This window comes from Salvia hispanica, chromosome 4, assembly GCF_029641045.1.
Source record: "Salvia hispanica isolate PSC_SH4W2 chromosome 4, Shi_PSC_v1, whole genome shotgun sequence".
NCBI classification, from domain to species: Eukaryota; Viridiplantae; Streptophyta; class Magnoliopsida; order Lamiales; family Lamiaceae; genus Salvia; species Salvia hispanica.
The window spans coordinates 17,712,930-17,729,177 of NC_142695.1; the positions used below are offsets into that span (position 1 = coordinate 17,712,930).

Below are 16,248 nucleotides of genomic sequence, written 5' to 3' on the forward strand. Positions count from 1 at the left end.
AAACATGGAAAACCCAAATCAAGCGTCCCACAATGCTTCACTACCAACGCACCCTAAAGACAACCACACCATAAAGTTATGCGAAATATTTATACACATATTAGCTGCGTCACATTGTATAAAATGTATATTAATAATTATCTTGTGCAGTCTATTTTACCCAAAAAGAAAAAAAGGCCTCATCTATCTACAGTAGTTTGGATTCGTAACAATTACCAAACCAGAAACAATCCATATGATACATAAAACATCTCTCTTTCAGCCACTCCAATTTCAGATCAAACTTCAGCAAGTCCATGTGTCCTTGAATCATCAATTTGCTACTTCGCCTGAACCAACAGAAGTACACATCACCGTATAACAAAATGTTGAGAGATACTTGAGAGGACATCAAAACACACAATATTCTCATTGATTCAATCACTTTGTGTAGCAGCAAGTGTTACGTACCACAAAGATCACAACACCAACATGCCTATGGTGCAAGGATTTAAACATATCCAAAATGGAAATGCAAGTCTAGTTTCCATGCCCAAAATTTCTTGAATACTACAAGACTATACGTTCAGGATGGAACTTCAAGACAGCAAACGTGTCCAAACAATAAGTGACATTATCTCTAATAATGTGCCCAAACAATGAGTGACATTGTCCCTAATAAATTGAGCAATTATGATACCTACTAGCTAGCATTATATTTGTGATACAGTTAAATCATCTCCAAAACTGTTTCTCAAAGACGATAAAACATGCCACTTTAACAGTTTATTAAATTGTTCTTTCATGCCATGTCCCCCCTACTCCAGTTAAACCTGTAATTAAATTAATTTTATACTGCTATCAATACCTGAATAAATGAAAAATCCTGATATACTTCCTAATGGATGTTAAATTGTATCATGAAATGAAATCATTTTGCCATTTTGGGATGTCTATCGTTACATGTCCCATTTGTAGGTCCAAATTTCACAAAATCATTCCACTCATATTAGCTTACAAAATACTACTACCTCCGTCCCTTAAAAATAGAAACTCCTTCCATTTTGGTCCGTCCCTTAAAAATAAAATCTTTCTAAACGTTCTATTTTAGGAAGTGGGCCCCATAATCCACTAACACTACTTTCCCTTGCTTTTCCTCTTCCACTCTCTTACTTTACCAATTTTTCTATCCCTCTCTCTTATTGTACCAATTCGGTCTCTCTTACTTTACTAATTGTACATTAAAACCCGGGTTGTTTCAAAAGTTTTTATTTTCCAAGGACGGAGGTAGTACTAGTATATAATAGTGGAACCCACAATCCACTAACTTTTTCCTCGTTCTTTCCTTCATACTCCCTCCATTCCAAAAGTTAACACTCCCTCCGTCCCAAGAAAGATGACCCCTTCCTAGGGCTGCACGCAATTTTATGCAGTTTTATTTTGTGTGCTAAGTGAAGAGAGAATGAATAGAGACATTTTTAGTAATGAGTCATCTTGGTTGGGACAAACCAAAAAGGTAAACGGGTCATCTTCAGGGCCAGAGGGAGTACTATATAAAAGTGACTTTCCTTCATGTTTCTTAAAACTTATGTCGACCCAAATAAGACAGTCAATGGCAGACGTAGGGAGTATTAGTTATAGTACAGTTCTTACTTAGAACAAGAAATATCGGTGTAAATTACCAATGTCCTGATGTTCTTCTATTTCTTTTTTTGTTTCTTTTGGTTGCTTATTAGATTCAGCCAGAATAACGACTATAAATACATATCTATGTATGTTCCATTAACCAGCTATATGTTTTACAACTTCGTTATTGCTGCTGCCTCTAAGAACCAGAAACAACATGGCCAGTAGGAAGTTATCTTTGCAGGATGCTCAATTAGAGGCTTTATATATATATATATTTATATACATGTATATAGGGATGTGATCATATCATAACCCATATTTATGGTGATAACCTAATAACTCTCATTTTATGGACGAAAAATATCATTTTATGGAATAAAATTATCATTTTATGCATGCTGAAAAAATATCATTTTATCGTGTATAAATATCATTTTTAGTAAAAATGATACTTTTGACCCATAAAATGATAGGGTTATTAGGTTATCACATAAATATGAGTTATGACATGATCACACCCCCATGTATATATATATATATATATATATATACAGTGAATGTGCAAACCAAGATACGTTACCTATGGCCACACATAGTGGCTAGGACTTATCAACTCTGTGTGCACTCAAATGGATGAAAACTTCCTTCTGCAAACTCATGCATTCGGAAACGCTCCAGAATTTCAAAGGGCCTGAAATGATTTTGAATGGCACAATAAAAACTCATGATCCCGTCAAACAAGATCTAGCAATTCTTAAAATAAATGTAAAAAAATAGTGTAAGCTTAGCTTGCCACAAAACAGGACTAATAGACAAAGAAGAATTTGAATATGGCATGGACAATACATGTACAAGTAGAACTTTATGTCCCAAATATTTTGAGCAATAGCATAGATCAGAATAAAAGAGAGAGAGAGAGAGTCTGGAACATGGAAACCAAAAGCAGAAGCTGCCACCGACCCATCGATATCACAATATCTACAGTCTGACACTAGAAGCACAATAAGCAACACTTGTGAGGTCAAAGATTCAGAATACATACAAAATAGCTTCACGAGTGCAATATAATCTGCGCTGATTCTCTTCCATAGCTTCTAACACATTTGAAGGCTCTGGTCCTTCATCCCCAGCAACACTGGAGGGGACTGGAGATGTTGGAGTCCAGATCTGCATCCACCAGAGTTTCAAACAGTACTTTTATCTTAGCAAATGCAACAAAATATATACTCCTATAAGAAACCCTTTGTACCTTTATCGTGCTATCGATTCCACTAGTTGCAATAACACAATCATATGGATGGCATTGTATACAGTTGACAACTGCACAAAGTGAAAAGATTTAGATACTTCAAGCAGTGAAACAGGATGACAATGAACACCAGGTATCAGGTAGCAAACATGTAATCGGTGATAGAAATCCAACATATTCGAGCTACAGCAACAACAGGAACCCAACAGTAAGACTAGATGATACAAATACAATATATTTGTAGTTTGGACATATGATGAAGTTCCGAGTACAGTAAGAATTTGAAGCACAATTCCCAAGAAACCCAGTTAAACAGCCACCAGTTTGAGACACTGACTACATGTTAATATCATGGCATAGGTTATACATCTGAGCTCAGATGGTTTGTCAGGCTCCAAAATAACCATGACTAAAACAATTTCTAGAGTATAAATATCTTTTGATAATCTTTTCCAGTTTTTGCTTGGGAGGTGGTTCTTACCGGCATTATCTCCATGCAGCATCTTCAATAATCGCCCAGTTTTCTTTTCCCAAATAAACCATCTACCATCATCACTTCCGCTAGCAATATATTCACCTGGATACGAGGAAAACATCATGATATATTATTATCAAGATCATAACATAATAAATTATGATGTTCATAAAACTTCAACCAAAAATATGCAGTTGTGCTAATTGAAATAAGCTGAAGAGGGCCCCATATAATAACCAATGGTTCATACAGATTTTCTTACAAACAGATTTTGACCTCATTTCAGCATTGAATCTTTAGATTGCAATAAGCTGAGAGAAGTATCCCTTCCCTTGCATATTTCTTATATATGTCTCTTTCATAACATGCAAGGCTTAAAATATGTTTTGAGGCATCTTCGCATAGCCTCTCGAGGTGTAAGACGGAGGCATAAATGAAAAATCATAAACACACATGAAAATTATACTATAAACATAGCAAACATATAAAAACACATCAAATATAAGTTGATAAATTATAACAACAATCAGAGATGTCTTTTAACTAGGAGAGGGAGACTGGGATAACTACATCAAATAGAAGTGTGTTCGTGTGTTCTCTAATTTCATGATAGTTTCTTCTTAGTTTATCGAGTATCAATTTTTTTTATTTTTTAAAGAACAGCACCAGAACCCTGGAGTGGAAAAATATAGTCCCTTCTCCTTTTTATCCTTATTACCCTTGCTTAAGCATGATCCAGAAAATCTCATGTCAGGTTCTGAACATACCTCTTTGGCCAATAAAACTGGCTTGCTTTATGTCAGTGCCTGTATTACAATGGCCAACATATCTCTGCTTCATATCTATAGCCACCTCAGACTGAAACATGAACAAGACAATTTAGCTCAAAGATGGTGTAGAAGATAATATGCAGCTACGTTATAAACATGGACAAGATATACACAACGTTATTATTATTAATGTTGAAAGTAAAATCAATTAACAGATTCACTCCATGTGTTATGTAGGAATAACAAGTTAACAATAAATTGATGAGCAAGATAAACAGGTAGTATGGTAGTGAAAAACAGAAAAATGTAAGGATTGTTGGCGACAACTTTAAGATATTCTTGATTGAGATGAGAGATGAGCGATTCAAGGATAAAATAATGCGGAGTAACAGCTTATGTGATCATCAAATCAGGAAAGTTCCGGGGGGAAAAACAGAAGCAAACCTGTTTTGGCACTGTCTCATCTTCACGTGAAGATACGGGTGATCCAAAAGAGCCAGTCACCCTCTCTGCGTTCAAATTCAAATCGCCTCTCCTGTGAATTCTCAAATTTAAGTTTCCTGGGAGAACATCGGACTCAACATCATGCCCTCCTTCGGCAGCTATTAATGTTTCAAAATCCAGTTCAAGCTCATCATCGTAATCAGAGTCTTCTCTTTCAGGTCCACTTGGAGTATCATTTTCTCCTTCTGTATGGTAGATTATGTCACTTAGAGAAAGCACTCTTTTAGCTCGATAATTTGCCCTTGATCTTTTGTCACTTTCCATGCTTGTTTTGTCAGCTTCAGCTATAAGTCAGATGCATGATAGTAATTATTTACGAGTAGTGATATATATTACTACTACAAGATACACAAAATATGGCATACATACTTCACTTTCCATGACTGGAAAACGGTAACTTGTAATGTAAAAACCGAAACATTACTATAGCATGACAATCAAACAATGAGAATAGCAAAAGAAACTAAACATTGACATTGTATACTGGAACACCTAATCACACTAAGTAGGAAAATAACTATGACTCCAAGGCTTATTGGAAGAGTGCAGGATCATCTTATGTCACGAGGTAGCTGTTCACGAAAGGAGTCCAGCTGTTTCCAGTATAAAAAGAAGATAAATTACTATTTTGCAGTTAGGAACAGAAAAGGCTGGCTAATACACAGGAAGGGGTGACAAGAAGAAGATTGATTTTTATATCCACTTAGTTACTGCTGACAAACAGCTCCAACAGCCCAATAGGTTAAGTTAGACATGCTACGAGCTGTTTGAACTGACTAAAGAGGAATCTTCCAGAATCCGACATACATTTTACCCAGTCTAGCACACTGACATTTGATACAGCAGTTTAATAGTATCTAATTTCTTTAGAATCAATATAACAATAGAAGATAAAACATACTAACAATGCAAAAAGCTCAACTGAGACAACTCTAAGATAAATAGTGAAGACTTTGACAAGGCACTACAAGCACTATGAACCTGCAGCCGAACTCTTCTTTATATGCTCCACCCTCTCCATAATTTCAAAATCAGATGGAGCTAAAGATTGAGCTGCAAAAGCAAACTCCAATGCTTCCTTATGTTTTTCCAGCTGTAGTAAGAACAACCCAAGCCAGCAACAGTTGAATTAGAATTGAAAAATGCAAACTGTGCTCAAATACAAGTAACCATACTACATCAGTACATCTTCAACTATAATTGACACATCAGAAGATTTATTTTCATTTACAGCATTAAATCTGGTTATCGCCATTTATCTTGTTATGCCAAGGGAAGCAAGATTATATATGGTCGGATCTATTCAATATTAGATAGACAGAAAAACTGCTTATTAAATACCCTTCAAGAATTATTGGATTTACCACAAAATGGTAAAATTATAGAATATATATCAATAAGTTACCATGGACAGTGCTTCAGCCATGCAAATGAGTGCCCCAGTTGAAGAAGGATTTAGTTTGAGAGCTCTGTGACAGTCTCTAATAGCCATGTGAGAATCATTTTTCCACCGCCTCTGTAAGATACTGAATAGAATCAATTAACAGAGGAAAGAAAATTGAGAAATGAAGATGGGTCATGTCCCAGGGCTCATAGTTGTTATAAGACCTTGAGTAACAAGGAGGCGCGTATGCACAAACACTCATGCACCAATGTTGGGTCAATCTCATAACCATGACCATCCAGCACTTCATTACAAGCCTCAATTCCATAATAACGATCTGGTTCTCCTTTCAATGATTTTTCAGCAAAACGGATTAGTTTCCTGCACTTATCAAGCTTGAAGGAAAAGTAATATTTAATCAGTTACAAGAAAATGAAACTCTGAGCTCATATATAGACATTCAAAGAGAAGGATGCATACTACTGCAGCTTTGTTTCTCACAGGGAAACCATTTAAGGATACCCCTGAAAACGATGATTTCACTTCTGCTTTGTCTAGTTTGGGACTCAGGCTGGTTAGCTTTGAGACATCTCTTGAGGTATATCTCACTGTATTCCCCAAAACTGCATAAGAAAACATTATTATTCAACAAGAAATAAGTTTGGTGATACAAGCATCTAGTTTTGGATAAAGTTGAGAACGCTAGAGCTTGTGGAGATGACCCCCTCCCCCACCCCAGATTTTTTAACAATTGCAAGTTAAGAAATTATGAATAATTAATAAATAAAGACTGATTGTGGAGCTTATCAGGGTTGGTCTCGTGGAGCTTATCAGGGTTGGTCTCATGTGTACCGCCCCTCGAGAAAACCAATGAGGAATTGATGAGTTCAAGGAGTTATGATCTGTAATAGTTGGTCTACACTATAGTAGTAAATCTGTTCACCAAGTAAAGTCCCACGGATGCAATGGATAAGGAAATAAAAAATTATCAGGCTCTTGCCTTGTATTACAAGATCTCATAGATTTTCCTGAAGTCATTTCTATCTTATGAGTTGAAAACTTAGTTGATATTCTAATTAGTGTTCTCGAAAAGTGCCTGGTGATTTTCCATTTAAGCGTATAAACCTGGTTAATCCCTTTGAAATCACAAAGTCATGAATCTACAAAAAAAAAGTTGTTATCTTGATACACCTTTGTTAGTTCACTAAAAAATAATTACTACATTTGACTGCATTTTGTGCCATAAACTTAGTTGATATTCTAATTAGTGTTCTCGAAAAGTGCCTGGTGATTTTCCATTTAAGCGTATAAACCTGGTTAATCCCTTTGAAATCACAAAGTCATGAATCTACAAAAAAAAAGTTGTTATCTTGATACACCTTTGTTAGTTCACTAAAAAATAATTACTACATTTGACTGCATTTTGTGCCATAATCACCTAAGTGTTAAATCACCAAAATTAACTTATACCATATGGTGTTGGGTAGCACCAAGGAACCTTGCTCTTGGGGAAGCTATCATGGGTGAAGTACACTACAAGTGAAGGTATACTTTCAAGAAATGATACACTTATAATACAATGACCTTGTTTTTTCTTAGACCTGTGTTTTTTCTTCGTTGTATAGACCACTCTCACGTAAGTATTACCCCTTGGAAATTTTCAGGTCTTCCTTAATCTATCATAGTACCTATCAGCTGGTTTTTCAATGGATTTATCAAAAAACCCCAAACCGAAGACCACACATAGAATATACAAGAGGAATCATAACCTCTCAATAATTGTTTACCATGTCTGCATCATCATTTACAAGGATTTAACTCCATATACTGGACAGGATTATATTCATTTGCGGAATGTATTTCTTGAATGAGTATGAAGTACCAGAAGTACATGCTTTTCTTAATTGCATAACATCCTTAGAATGAATAATTCATATTCTTCTCACAAATTGGTCCTCTTTCATTCAGTTAACACCTAAAATTTTCCATAGACTTATTCATGGTGTGTTAGTATGTAGATAATTAGGATGCTCATTTGCCATTGTGGGAAAAGCATGATCATGGTATATCAAAAAAGATCTTTGACAGGCTTGAGTGACTGGTCTGCATATTTTTGTAGAGTTATAGGTCCAACTGACTCTCCCAAATGTTTTTAAAAAGAAAAAAGTTGAACACTAAACCTATTAAGACAGTTAAAGCACAAAGAAGCATTACTTCTTTGTGATGTAAATGGCTTTTCACAAAGAAGCATCAACTCTTCATAGACAGCCATATATGTTGTTCTTGGAACATAAGTAACTTGGTCCCCAAACAAACAAATCAACAAAACATGCATTAGACTAATTTATGCAAACCAGTTTCCTGCTCCATGCATAAGAAGCATAAAGCTTTGTGTGTGAGGATACAAAGAAAAGTACAGTCACAGAAGCACTAGAAAATTAAAAATATCAAGATCTACCACATACCGTTATTAACATCCATGAGGTATACATGCTCCCCACTATAATTAACAAGAAGCTCCTCCCCATTTGGACTGAATGCAACATGAGTAGGATGCAAGCTGGAATGTCCCTGGCAATAAAATTATCAATAAAAATAAAAATTACTTCAGTAAATCATAATTATTGTTTGGAACCCAATAAAAAATACAATGATAAGTTAGCCAAGTGAGTCTGGGCAAATATATGCAATATGCTTTTAGTTGATAGAAATGGGCTGAAGACACAGATTGCTCCCGCTCCAAACCAATCCAATATTTTAAAATACTAGTACTATACAATGAAAATGATCAAGTTAAGCAGTTAATGAGCATATCAGCATATATAGCCGTTGAGAAATTTATGGACATATGAATTATAACATGAGAAAGCAGCATAAATAAATGCATAATCCAAAAACACTCTGGTAAGATAAAATCGCATTACATAAATCTATAACTGACCTTCATCATCCTCTATTTAGTGAAACATTCTGAAGAAGTTGTCAACAAACAAATAAGGGATATTGGTCGGAAAAATCATAAACTTTGGGCAAAGTCTAGTATTTCCCACAACCTTTAAACTTGGTCGTAAAAATCACTAACTTTACAATTTGTGAATTTCCCACAATGAATATTCCGGCCATGTTTAAAATGTGGCTTATTTAATCCCATGTGGATCTATTTGGCATCAGACGTGTCATATAAAACTCAAGTAAGAATCATACATGATTTAATTTGAAGGCAAATTTTAATTACCACTATTTAAATAAATCAAAACTATATTTTAGACAATAAAATATTCAAAATAAACATAATTTCATCTTATTCATGAAGGAGAGTCAGGCTGGTTTTCTTGTGAATGGGAAACAGCAGTGCGGGCTTGGTCATTGACGGAGTAGTACAAGGAGAACGAAGAGAAGCTACCATAATTTCGATTCGACGGCGGAAGAACTGGTTCAACTAGCACTCGAAGACGGAAACACCCAGCACCAACGGCAACCTTGCGGCGACAGGAAGCCGGTAGGAGGAGGTGTCAGTTGGCCGTTGGTTTGAGGGGTTTGATTTGAGTGAGACGAAGAAGAAATTATTACGCCGTTGATTTGGGAGAGAAGATAGTTTGGAGAGGTTGGTGGTGGATAAGATTTGGGGAGAGAAATGTAAGTGTCCTTAGATCTGGTTCAACTAGAACTTGCCGGCGGGAACTTACATTGAATCTGGTTCGACTGGAATCTGGTTCGAGATGGTGGTCGCCATTGATTTTTGGAAATGGGGAAGAAGAAGCTTCATCAAGATTGGGTTAAAGATGGTAATGTGACTTGGGAAAGATGAATCTTCGTGACTACATGATCTGCAGGCTGGTGGTGGTGGTGGACGACGCAGGTTGTTTGTCAGCAACAGAAGCCGATGCAAGCTGGTGGACTATGATGGGTGGTGGCCAACTGTGCGTGGTTGAGAAGAGTTGCAGAGATGGAGAGATGTGTTGAAGGGTTGGAGAAATAAAAAATTTCAAAATAAAAGTAATACCGTTTGGGTCTGCTGGATGTCCGGTGTATCCAGATAGATAATCTGACGTGCCACATCAGATTCAATTTCGCTGGAAACAGTTGAGTCAAGTCGGGTTGGGAACTTTGCACAACCCCCTTAAGTTAGTTATGTTTAAGACCAACTTTAAAGATTATGGAAAATACCAAATTTCACCGAAAATACCAGATTATGGGAAAAACGGTCTTCTGGATGTCTAGCGTATCGACATAGATAATCTGACGTGCCACATCAGATTCAATTTCGCCAGAATCAGATGAGTCACGTCGGGTTAGGAAATTCACACGATCCGTTAAGTTAGTGAATTTTTAAGACCAACTTTAGATTATGGGAAATACCAAATTGTGGCCAAAGTTCAGGGGCTTTTTCCACCAATATCCCGACAAATAATTGCAAGATGGTTATTGTAGAAATGGGTAATTCACCCCCTTAAAAGGCCTTATTAGGGGGAGGTTATCCAAGTATATATAGATGAGACATGATCATCATCAAGTCAAGGTGGGACAAGAATGAGTGTTTTCAATACGCCCCTGGACGTGTGGGCCAGAATGCACATCGAACTTCCACACGAGCAGACAAAAGAAAATCCACAATGACTTGGGTCTGCTGACTCTGCTCTGATACCACGTACAAATGGGCCACTCACCCCCTTAAAAGGCCTTATAAGGAGAAGGTTATCCAAGTTTGTATAGATGAGACAGGATCATGAAGTCAATGTGGGACAAGAATGAGGGTTTACAAAAGTTACGATAGCACCTTTGTTTCCATGGCACAACATTTAACATCCAAAGGAATCATGAGACATGTTACAAATTCATTTGTGAACAACCAGCCTAGAAACCATGGATTTGGGAAGAAGAAAACACTTCCATCCTACTAATTAGAAGGGAAAATGTGAAAAGTATTTGTGCAAAAAAAAAACCATAAGATGAGCTGATTATTACGAAGTTACTTATGTTGTCCAACAAGAAATGAAACTCAGTCTAGTTTTCAGCCTTTTCCTTTAATATCCAGCTTTCTCAAACACATGACATCACAAAGTACTTCACATAGCAATTTATAAGAAGCTAATAAAGAAATCAATAGCTCATAAAAAGCAACATAATTGGAACATAAGTAGTAGAAAAAACAAGTCTGTTAAAGGAAGTCTGAGGAGAGTGTTGACTTAGGATTAAGTCATGGCCTAACCAGGTCGGATAGATGCATTGGGCAAAAGTAGTCCACGCATGGAGGTGGTGGCAACTTATTCTGACTAGATGATAGAGGCGGCAGCATTCTTCTATCATATAGACGTGCAAATGCATCACTACAGTGATTAAAAACAGTGGTTAGAAGATAAACCACATGTACAGATACAGCTGAATTAACTATTGAATACCTGCCGCCTACAATGACTAAATGGGGCCTAGTAGAACTGATATCACAAGACTTCAAAGCAAGAGGCTGCTTTGGAGGATCTGCTAGTGATTTCTTAGCTCCGCATCGCAAATCAAGCTGCAATTGAGTAGCACGCAGGCAATAATCTTTAGTACAGAAGACAGCAATTCAAATATATCCCAAACGCAATGCAGTTACAGTTGGCACTCCAAGAAAAAAGGAGCATGCAAAGCAGTGTAGGAAACAGAAGAGACATGGGAGGGAAGAGCAATAAGAGGAGATAGAACTAACAAGAACATTACGACATTCTTGATGAGAAGACCCAGCTGGAGGACAAGAAGAACCCTCACGAAAATCATGCTGCCGAAATGTCCCATCTTCACTGGCACTCCACACCAGATTAGGATTTCCAGGTTCCACCTGTAACAGACACATAGATTAGCATCAACAGCTAGACTATAGCTACATAATTACTTTAAGATAGAGAATGAGAAGATTACAGCTAATTTTTTAACCCTCCTAGTGTGACACCGGAAAACTGCTGATGGACTGATACTACTCCCCTCCAGTCCGTTTCTCCTTAAACGGGACAAATTAAATAGGCGAACCTGCAATGCACTAACATCACTCTGACTACGTGAAACAGGATCACTCAATTCAGGTCCAAGGTCATACATATGCAGTCTGCCATGATAAAATTACCTCGGCGTCTGCTGCCCCAGAAACCACAAGTTCATCTGAAGTTTCAGGGACGAATTTTGTACAGAAAATATTGGCAGAATGGCCAGTGTCGATTGAGTCCATAAGTTTTCGACTTGAATAGGACCAGATGTTAACCTGCAGAAAATAAGACATCCGTCATATTTGATAGCAGGCATTACCATGTGAATGTTGAGTAAAATCACAAAAAGGGACAAACTTCACAGGGACGAAAGAAGAAAGAATAAATAGAATGAAAAGGTGTCTTGAAACAAATTGATTTAGTTAGACTCAGGTTTGATGATGCTTCCCAAAGGAAGCGCCCTCTCCTAAATTAAGTCCAAGTGTAGCTTGCCTCGCCTACACGGTTTCACATAAGCATAGTTGACCAAAGTGCACCTTGGGTGGCAGCTACAGGTTTTTCCTGACAGGCAAAATGTGTTGACAACGAGTCCAAATCCACAGAGACTAAAAAGTTAATTATGTTACATAATTACATTACTAGTTTGCAATTGCTAATCATTGACGACCACAATCAAGATGATGTTGATCATTGGAGGAGCCTTACTAAACGCTTGTTAGTGTTGACTAGTTTTAACTAGTTGACCAAAGAGGCAGGCTCACTTTAAACTCTTGACATGGTGCACTACATTCAAGCAATCTAGGTGTGGAAGTAATAAATTTGAAGTAATTTTGTCAAAGTTCTCATAGGTATCACAGAAGGATACCTGAATATATATATGGTTACATAGATACAATAGACCAAACAAACTCATCAGTGGTCCAACTGAAAGCCTTCACATGATACTACATTTTAGCCTTTCTAGCAGACTTCCAATGAATGGAAGCAGTACTGGAAAACAAGGTGCTGCAGTGAGATACATTAAGGTTAAAAGCACCTTCCGTGCTCATACATAAATGGTTCTTTAGGTGCACTAGACAACAATTTCAAAGGCGGCCAACTTATATCATTCATAGGAAGGGTCACCATGAACCCCTGCTGTAGTCAGATCTATGATTTGCGTGTGCATAAAATTGGTGAAAAATTAAGAGACTGCTCATCTTATGCTAGAAATTCCTAAATCTGGAACTCTTTTTGATTTTTTTTCCTGAAGGACTAAAAAAGTGATGTTTGATATGGACAAATATCAGCTAGAGCAACAATCTAGTTAATATTAATTCTTTTTTCTGCACTGTCCATTAAGAATCAGAAACTTCAATTCCATCAATTAAAGTCTTTCTGTGACATTAAGCTAATGAAGAAGACCTACATTGCCATCACCAATAAATAAAGTCAAGCTATAAGGCACCAATCAAACTGATTAATCTAGACTATTGCGCAGCTACCAATAGCTCTTAGTCTTAAAACAGACAGTCTGAAGCCATTAAAAATTGAAATACCAACTATTTATCTTGTCATTATCACAAGGATAGTTGACTATTCGACCTACTGGACTTTTCAATTTAATTGAGTTTTCTGCTGTTCCATTATAGTAACTCTTTTTTCTATTTCATAATTATTTCAGGTCAATCAGTTCCTCTTTCACCAACTTCAGATTCTAGATACTACATTTATCAACCACTGTAAGAACCTTGCATGTACGAAAGGATGCAGGTATTAGGTTCAAATCGGTGCGCAATAAGCTTAATCATACTTGAGTATCATCAGATCCTGAAATCAACATAGAGCCTTCTGAATTCCAAGCTATAGTATTCACACATCCACGGTGCCCCTGCCAAATAAAAAAATGGAATAAGAGAAGACTTACAAACTGAGAATCGCTATGTGTTTTGACTCTTCACTCAAGCATGTCGATACTAAAGGTACTGGATATATGGCCATATAAACTTCAAATATGTTAGCAGACTAAGTATATATTTTGATAGCCACTACAAGATCACCATCACTCCATTGGCTATATGGAGGATCAAAGGGTCATTAGACATGCAGTACGTCAGAAAGTTTGACTGTGTAAAAAGAAAAGATTTTTAAAGGTGTTGAACCCCGTATATCAATAAATTTGAAAAACACGTGTTACCAACAAAGATTCAATTACTTCTCCTGTTTATTTGTATCAGCAAAGTTGACCGAAAATAATGTCATTCATAGAAGGCAATCTCACTTTCACCTTTCTCCTAACTAGTATGGGATTAGTAAGTGAGCCTCTTAACTTCATAACATATTTTCTTGGAATTCTCTATTATGTATCAACTCTGAGGAAGAGTGCAGAAAAAATCTTGGAATTCACATCATGTTCAGGACTGATGCTCCATGACAAATAGATAAACTGTTTTAGACCCACTCACTAAAGGCATGCATCATGGGAAGCCGGTAATGATAATATTGGACTTAAATAGCTTAATCTGTTAAATTGCTGCAGCCTTTTCAAAACAACTGACACATCCCAAAATGTAAGGTGCACTCTCATTCATTTCAAGATTAGCTTATAGATAGTAAGCCATCGATCACTTGATGACACAAGGACCAAATAAAAAATATTCAAACTAGAAACTTTGGCAATGTACTTGAGGTCTACAAAACCAGTGTTTTTCCTTTTTCCTGTTCAGTTGTTAAAACCACAAACGTTAACAACATGGTAAAATAATCTTAAGAAAAAATAAGTTAACAAGAGGACTGAAATCTCCCAAATAGATAGTGTTACCTCTAGTTCTCTTTCCAGTGAGAGCCTCCGCACGAGTGAGGAGTGCATCTGCACAGCATGGTTAAAATCCTGGAGATTGAAAGCTGAGAAAGTAAGTACGCGTATGTAGAAAGTTCATTCCAGTAGTCATATATTTCCCCGTGCAACCCAATCACAATTACACCCTTGAGAAAATTGAAAACAAACACGATATGTAACAGTTCAAATCCCCTCGAATTGCTGATATCCAGCTACCCTAAAATTGCTGACATCTCCAATAGGAAGTTTTAAAAAGTTCAATTTTCCAGCAGTCTGATCGGGTAAAGCCTCTTTATGTATTATGAGGCGGTTGATGTTACAGTACAGAGACTAGGCCAAGCAAAATACAAACATCACTTAAAACTGTAGAATGAAATCAATTGTTTCGAAAATCGTAGCAGAAACATGATCAACCACAAAATCAAAGCACATTGAAAGGAAACAGTGAATCTCACACAAGCCTAGTGTCGAGGAAGAATAATCGGAGAAATCAAATACTAATATAAGGAAGAATTGAGAGAGAGAGACAAACATTATGATTGTGGAGAGTGCGACTGTTAATCAAGTCGGTGATGTTGCCATCGTGAAAGCAGATGGAGCAGTCCATTTCAGAGGCACCGCTGCGACGATCGTCCCGCCCAACTTCGACTTTGCCGGCTTCACGAACCACCTTCGGAATTCCTGTTTTTTCTTTTAACGGAGTACTGTATTTTTTTTTTTCGGGAATCGATTTACATAAATATAAAGTTGGTGGAATAAAGACACGTGTAAGCCCCTAGAATTTTCTCTGGCTCAGACTCAGCCCACACCAAATTCACATTTTTAAAATGCTTACATGGATAGCTAACAATTAAATACTTTAATCAAATATACCACTCCTATTAATTTAGAATTAAATAATGCAATGAAATCCAAATTGATACTCTGTAAATGGTTTCATTAACAAAATAAATATAATTTCCGCCTATAATCCAAATTTAGATATTGTGGGAGACCCTCAAAAACGAAGAGATGAGGATAAGTCTTGTTTATGTTAACTATTCACAAATCAACGTGTGAATTTCTCTTTTAAGTTTTCGATAAACTCCGGACCATAAAGTTTGGTCAAATTCTAGTCTATTCCATAATTTCCAAAATTATTATAATTAGTTAGTAGTATTTTTTAAAATTGCGGGATGGATCAAAATATGATCAAACTTCGTGATTTTTTTTGCCGTTTGCCATTTTATTAACAATCAAACTAAAATTATTTATGTAAATCTCAAATATAAGTATTGAATCAAATTTATTTAATGTTTATATTTCAACCCTTAATATTTCATTCAAACTATAGAAATTTTTATTTATATATTAAATACAATTAGTTTTGCATCAAATATATTTTCCGACCCCTAGAGCTCATCTGGTGTAATTGTATAATTTGGTTTTAGGTAATAATGTTTGTTTTTTATATTTCAAAAAAACTGTCCATAACTTTCAT

The 16,248-nt window shown here is 36.3% G+C and overlaps 1 protein-coding gene across 2 annotated transcripts; it reads right to left on the reverse strand.

Annotated features, from left to right (window-relative positions):
• Positions 1-71: 71 nt before the first annotated feature.
• Positions 72-15,479, reverse strand: ASG2 (transducin family protein / WD-40 repeat family protein). 2 transcript variants are annotated; one of them, XM_048092206.2, is made up of 20 exons: positions 15,301-15,479; positions 14,751-14,819; positions 13,743-13,820; positions 12,091-12,225; positions 11,889-11,996; positions 11,680-11,808; positions 11,390-11,505; positions 11,200-11,317; positions 8,456-8,561; positions 6,471-6,613; positions 6,215-6,385; positions 6,012-6,122; positions 5,588-5,699; positions 4,547-4,890; positions 4,100-4,190; positions 3,339-3,434; positions 2,858-2,928; positions 2,651-2,775; positions 2,189-2,299; positions 72-329 (listed from the first exon to the last, which is right to left on the reverse strand). In XM_048092206.2, the coding sequence occupies exons 1-19, from the start codon at positions 15,373-15,375 to the stop codon at positions 2,218-2,220; spliced, it is 2,280 nt and encodes a 759-aa protein (XP_047948163.1). In that variant the 5' UTR covers positions 15,376-15,479; the 3' UTR covers positions 72-329; positions 2,189-2,217. The 2 variants fall into 2 exon arrangements, with proteins under 2 accessions (XP_047948163.1, XP_047948164.1); XM_048092207.2 differs by lacking the exon at positions 15,301-15,479 and having other exon boundaries at positions 11,889-12,006.
• Between the last annotated feature and the right edge of the window lie 769 nt (positions 15,480-16,248).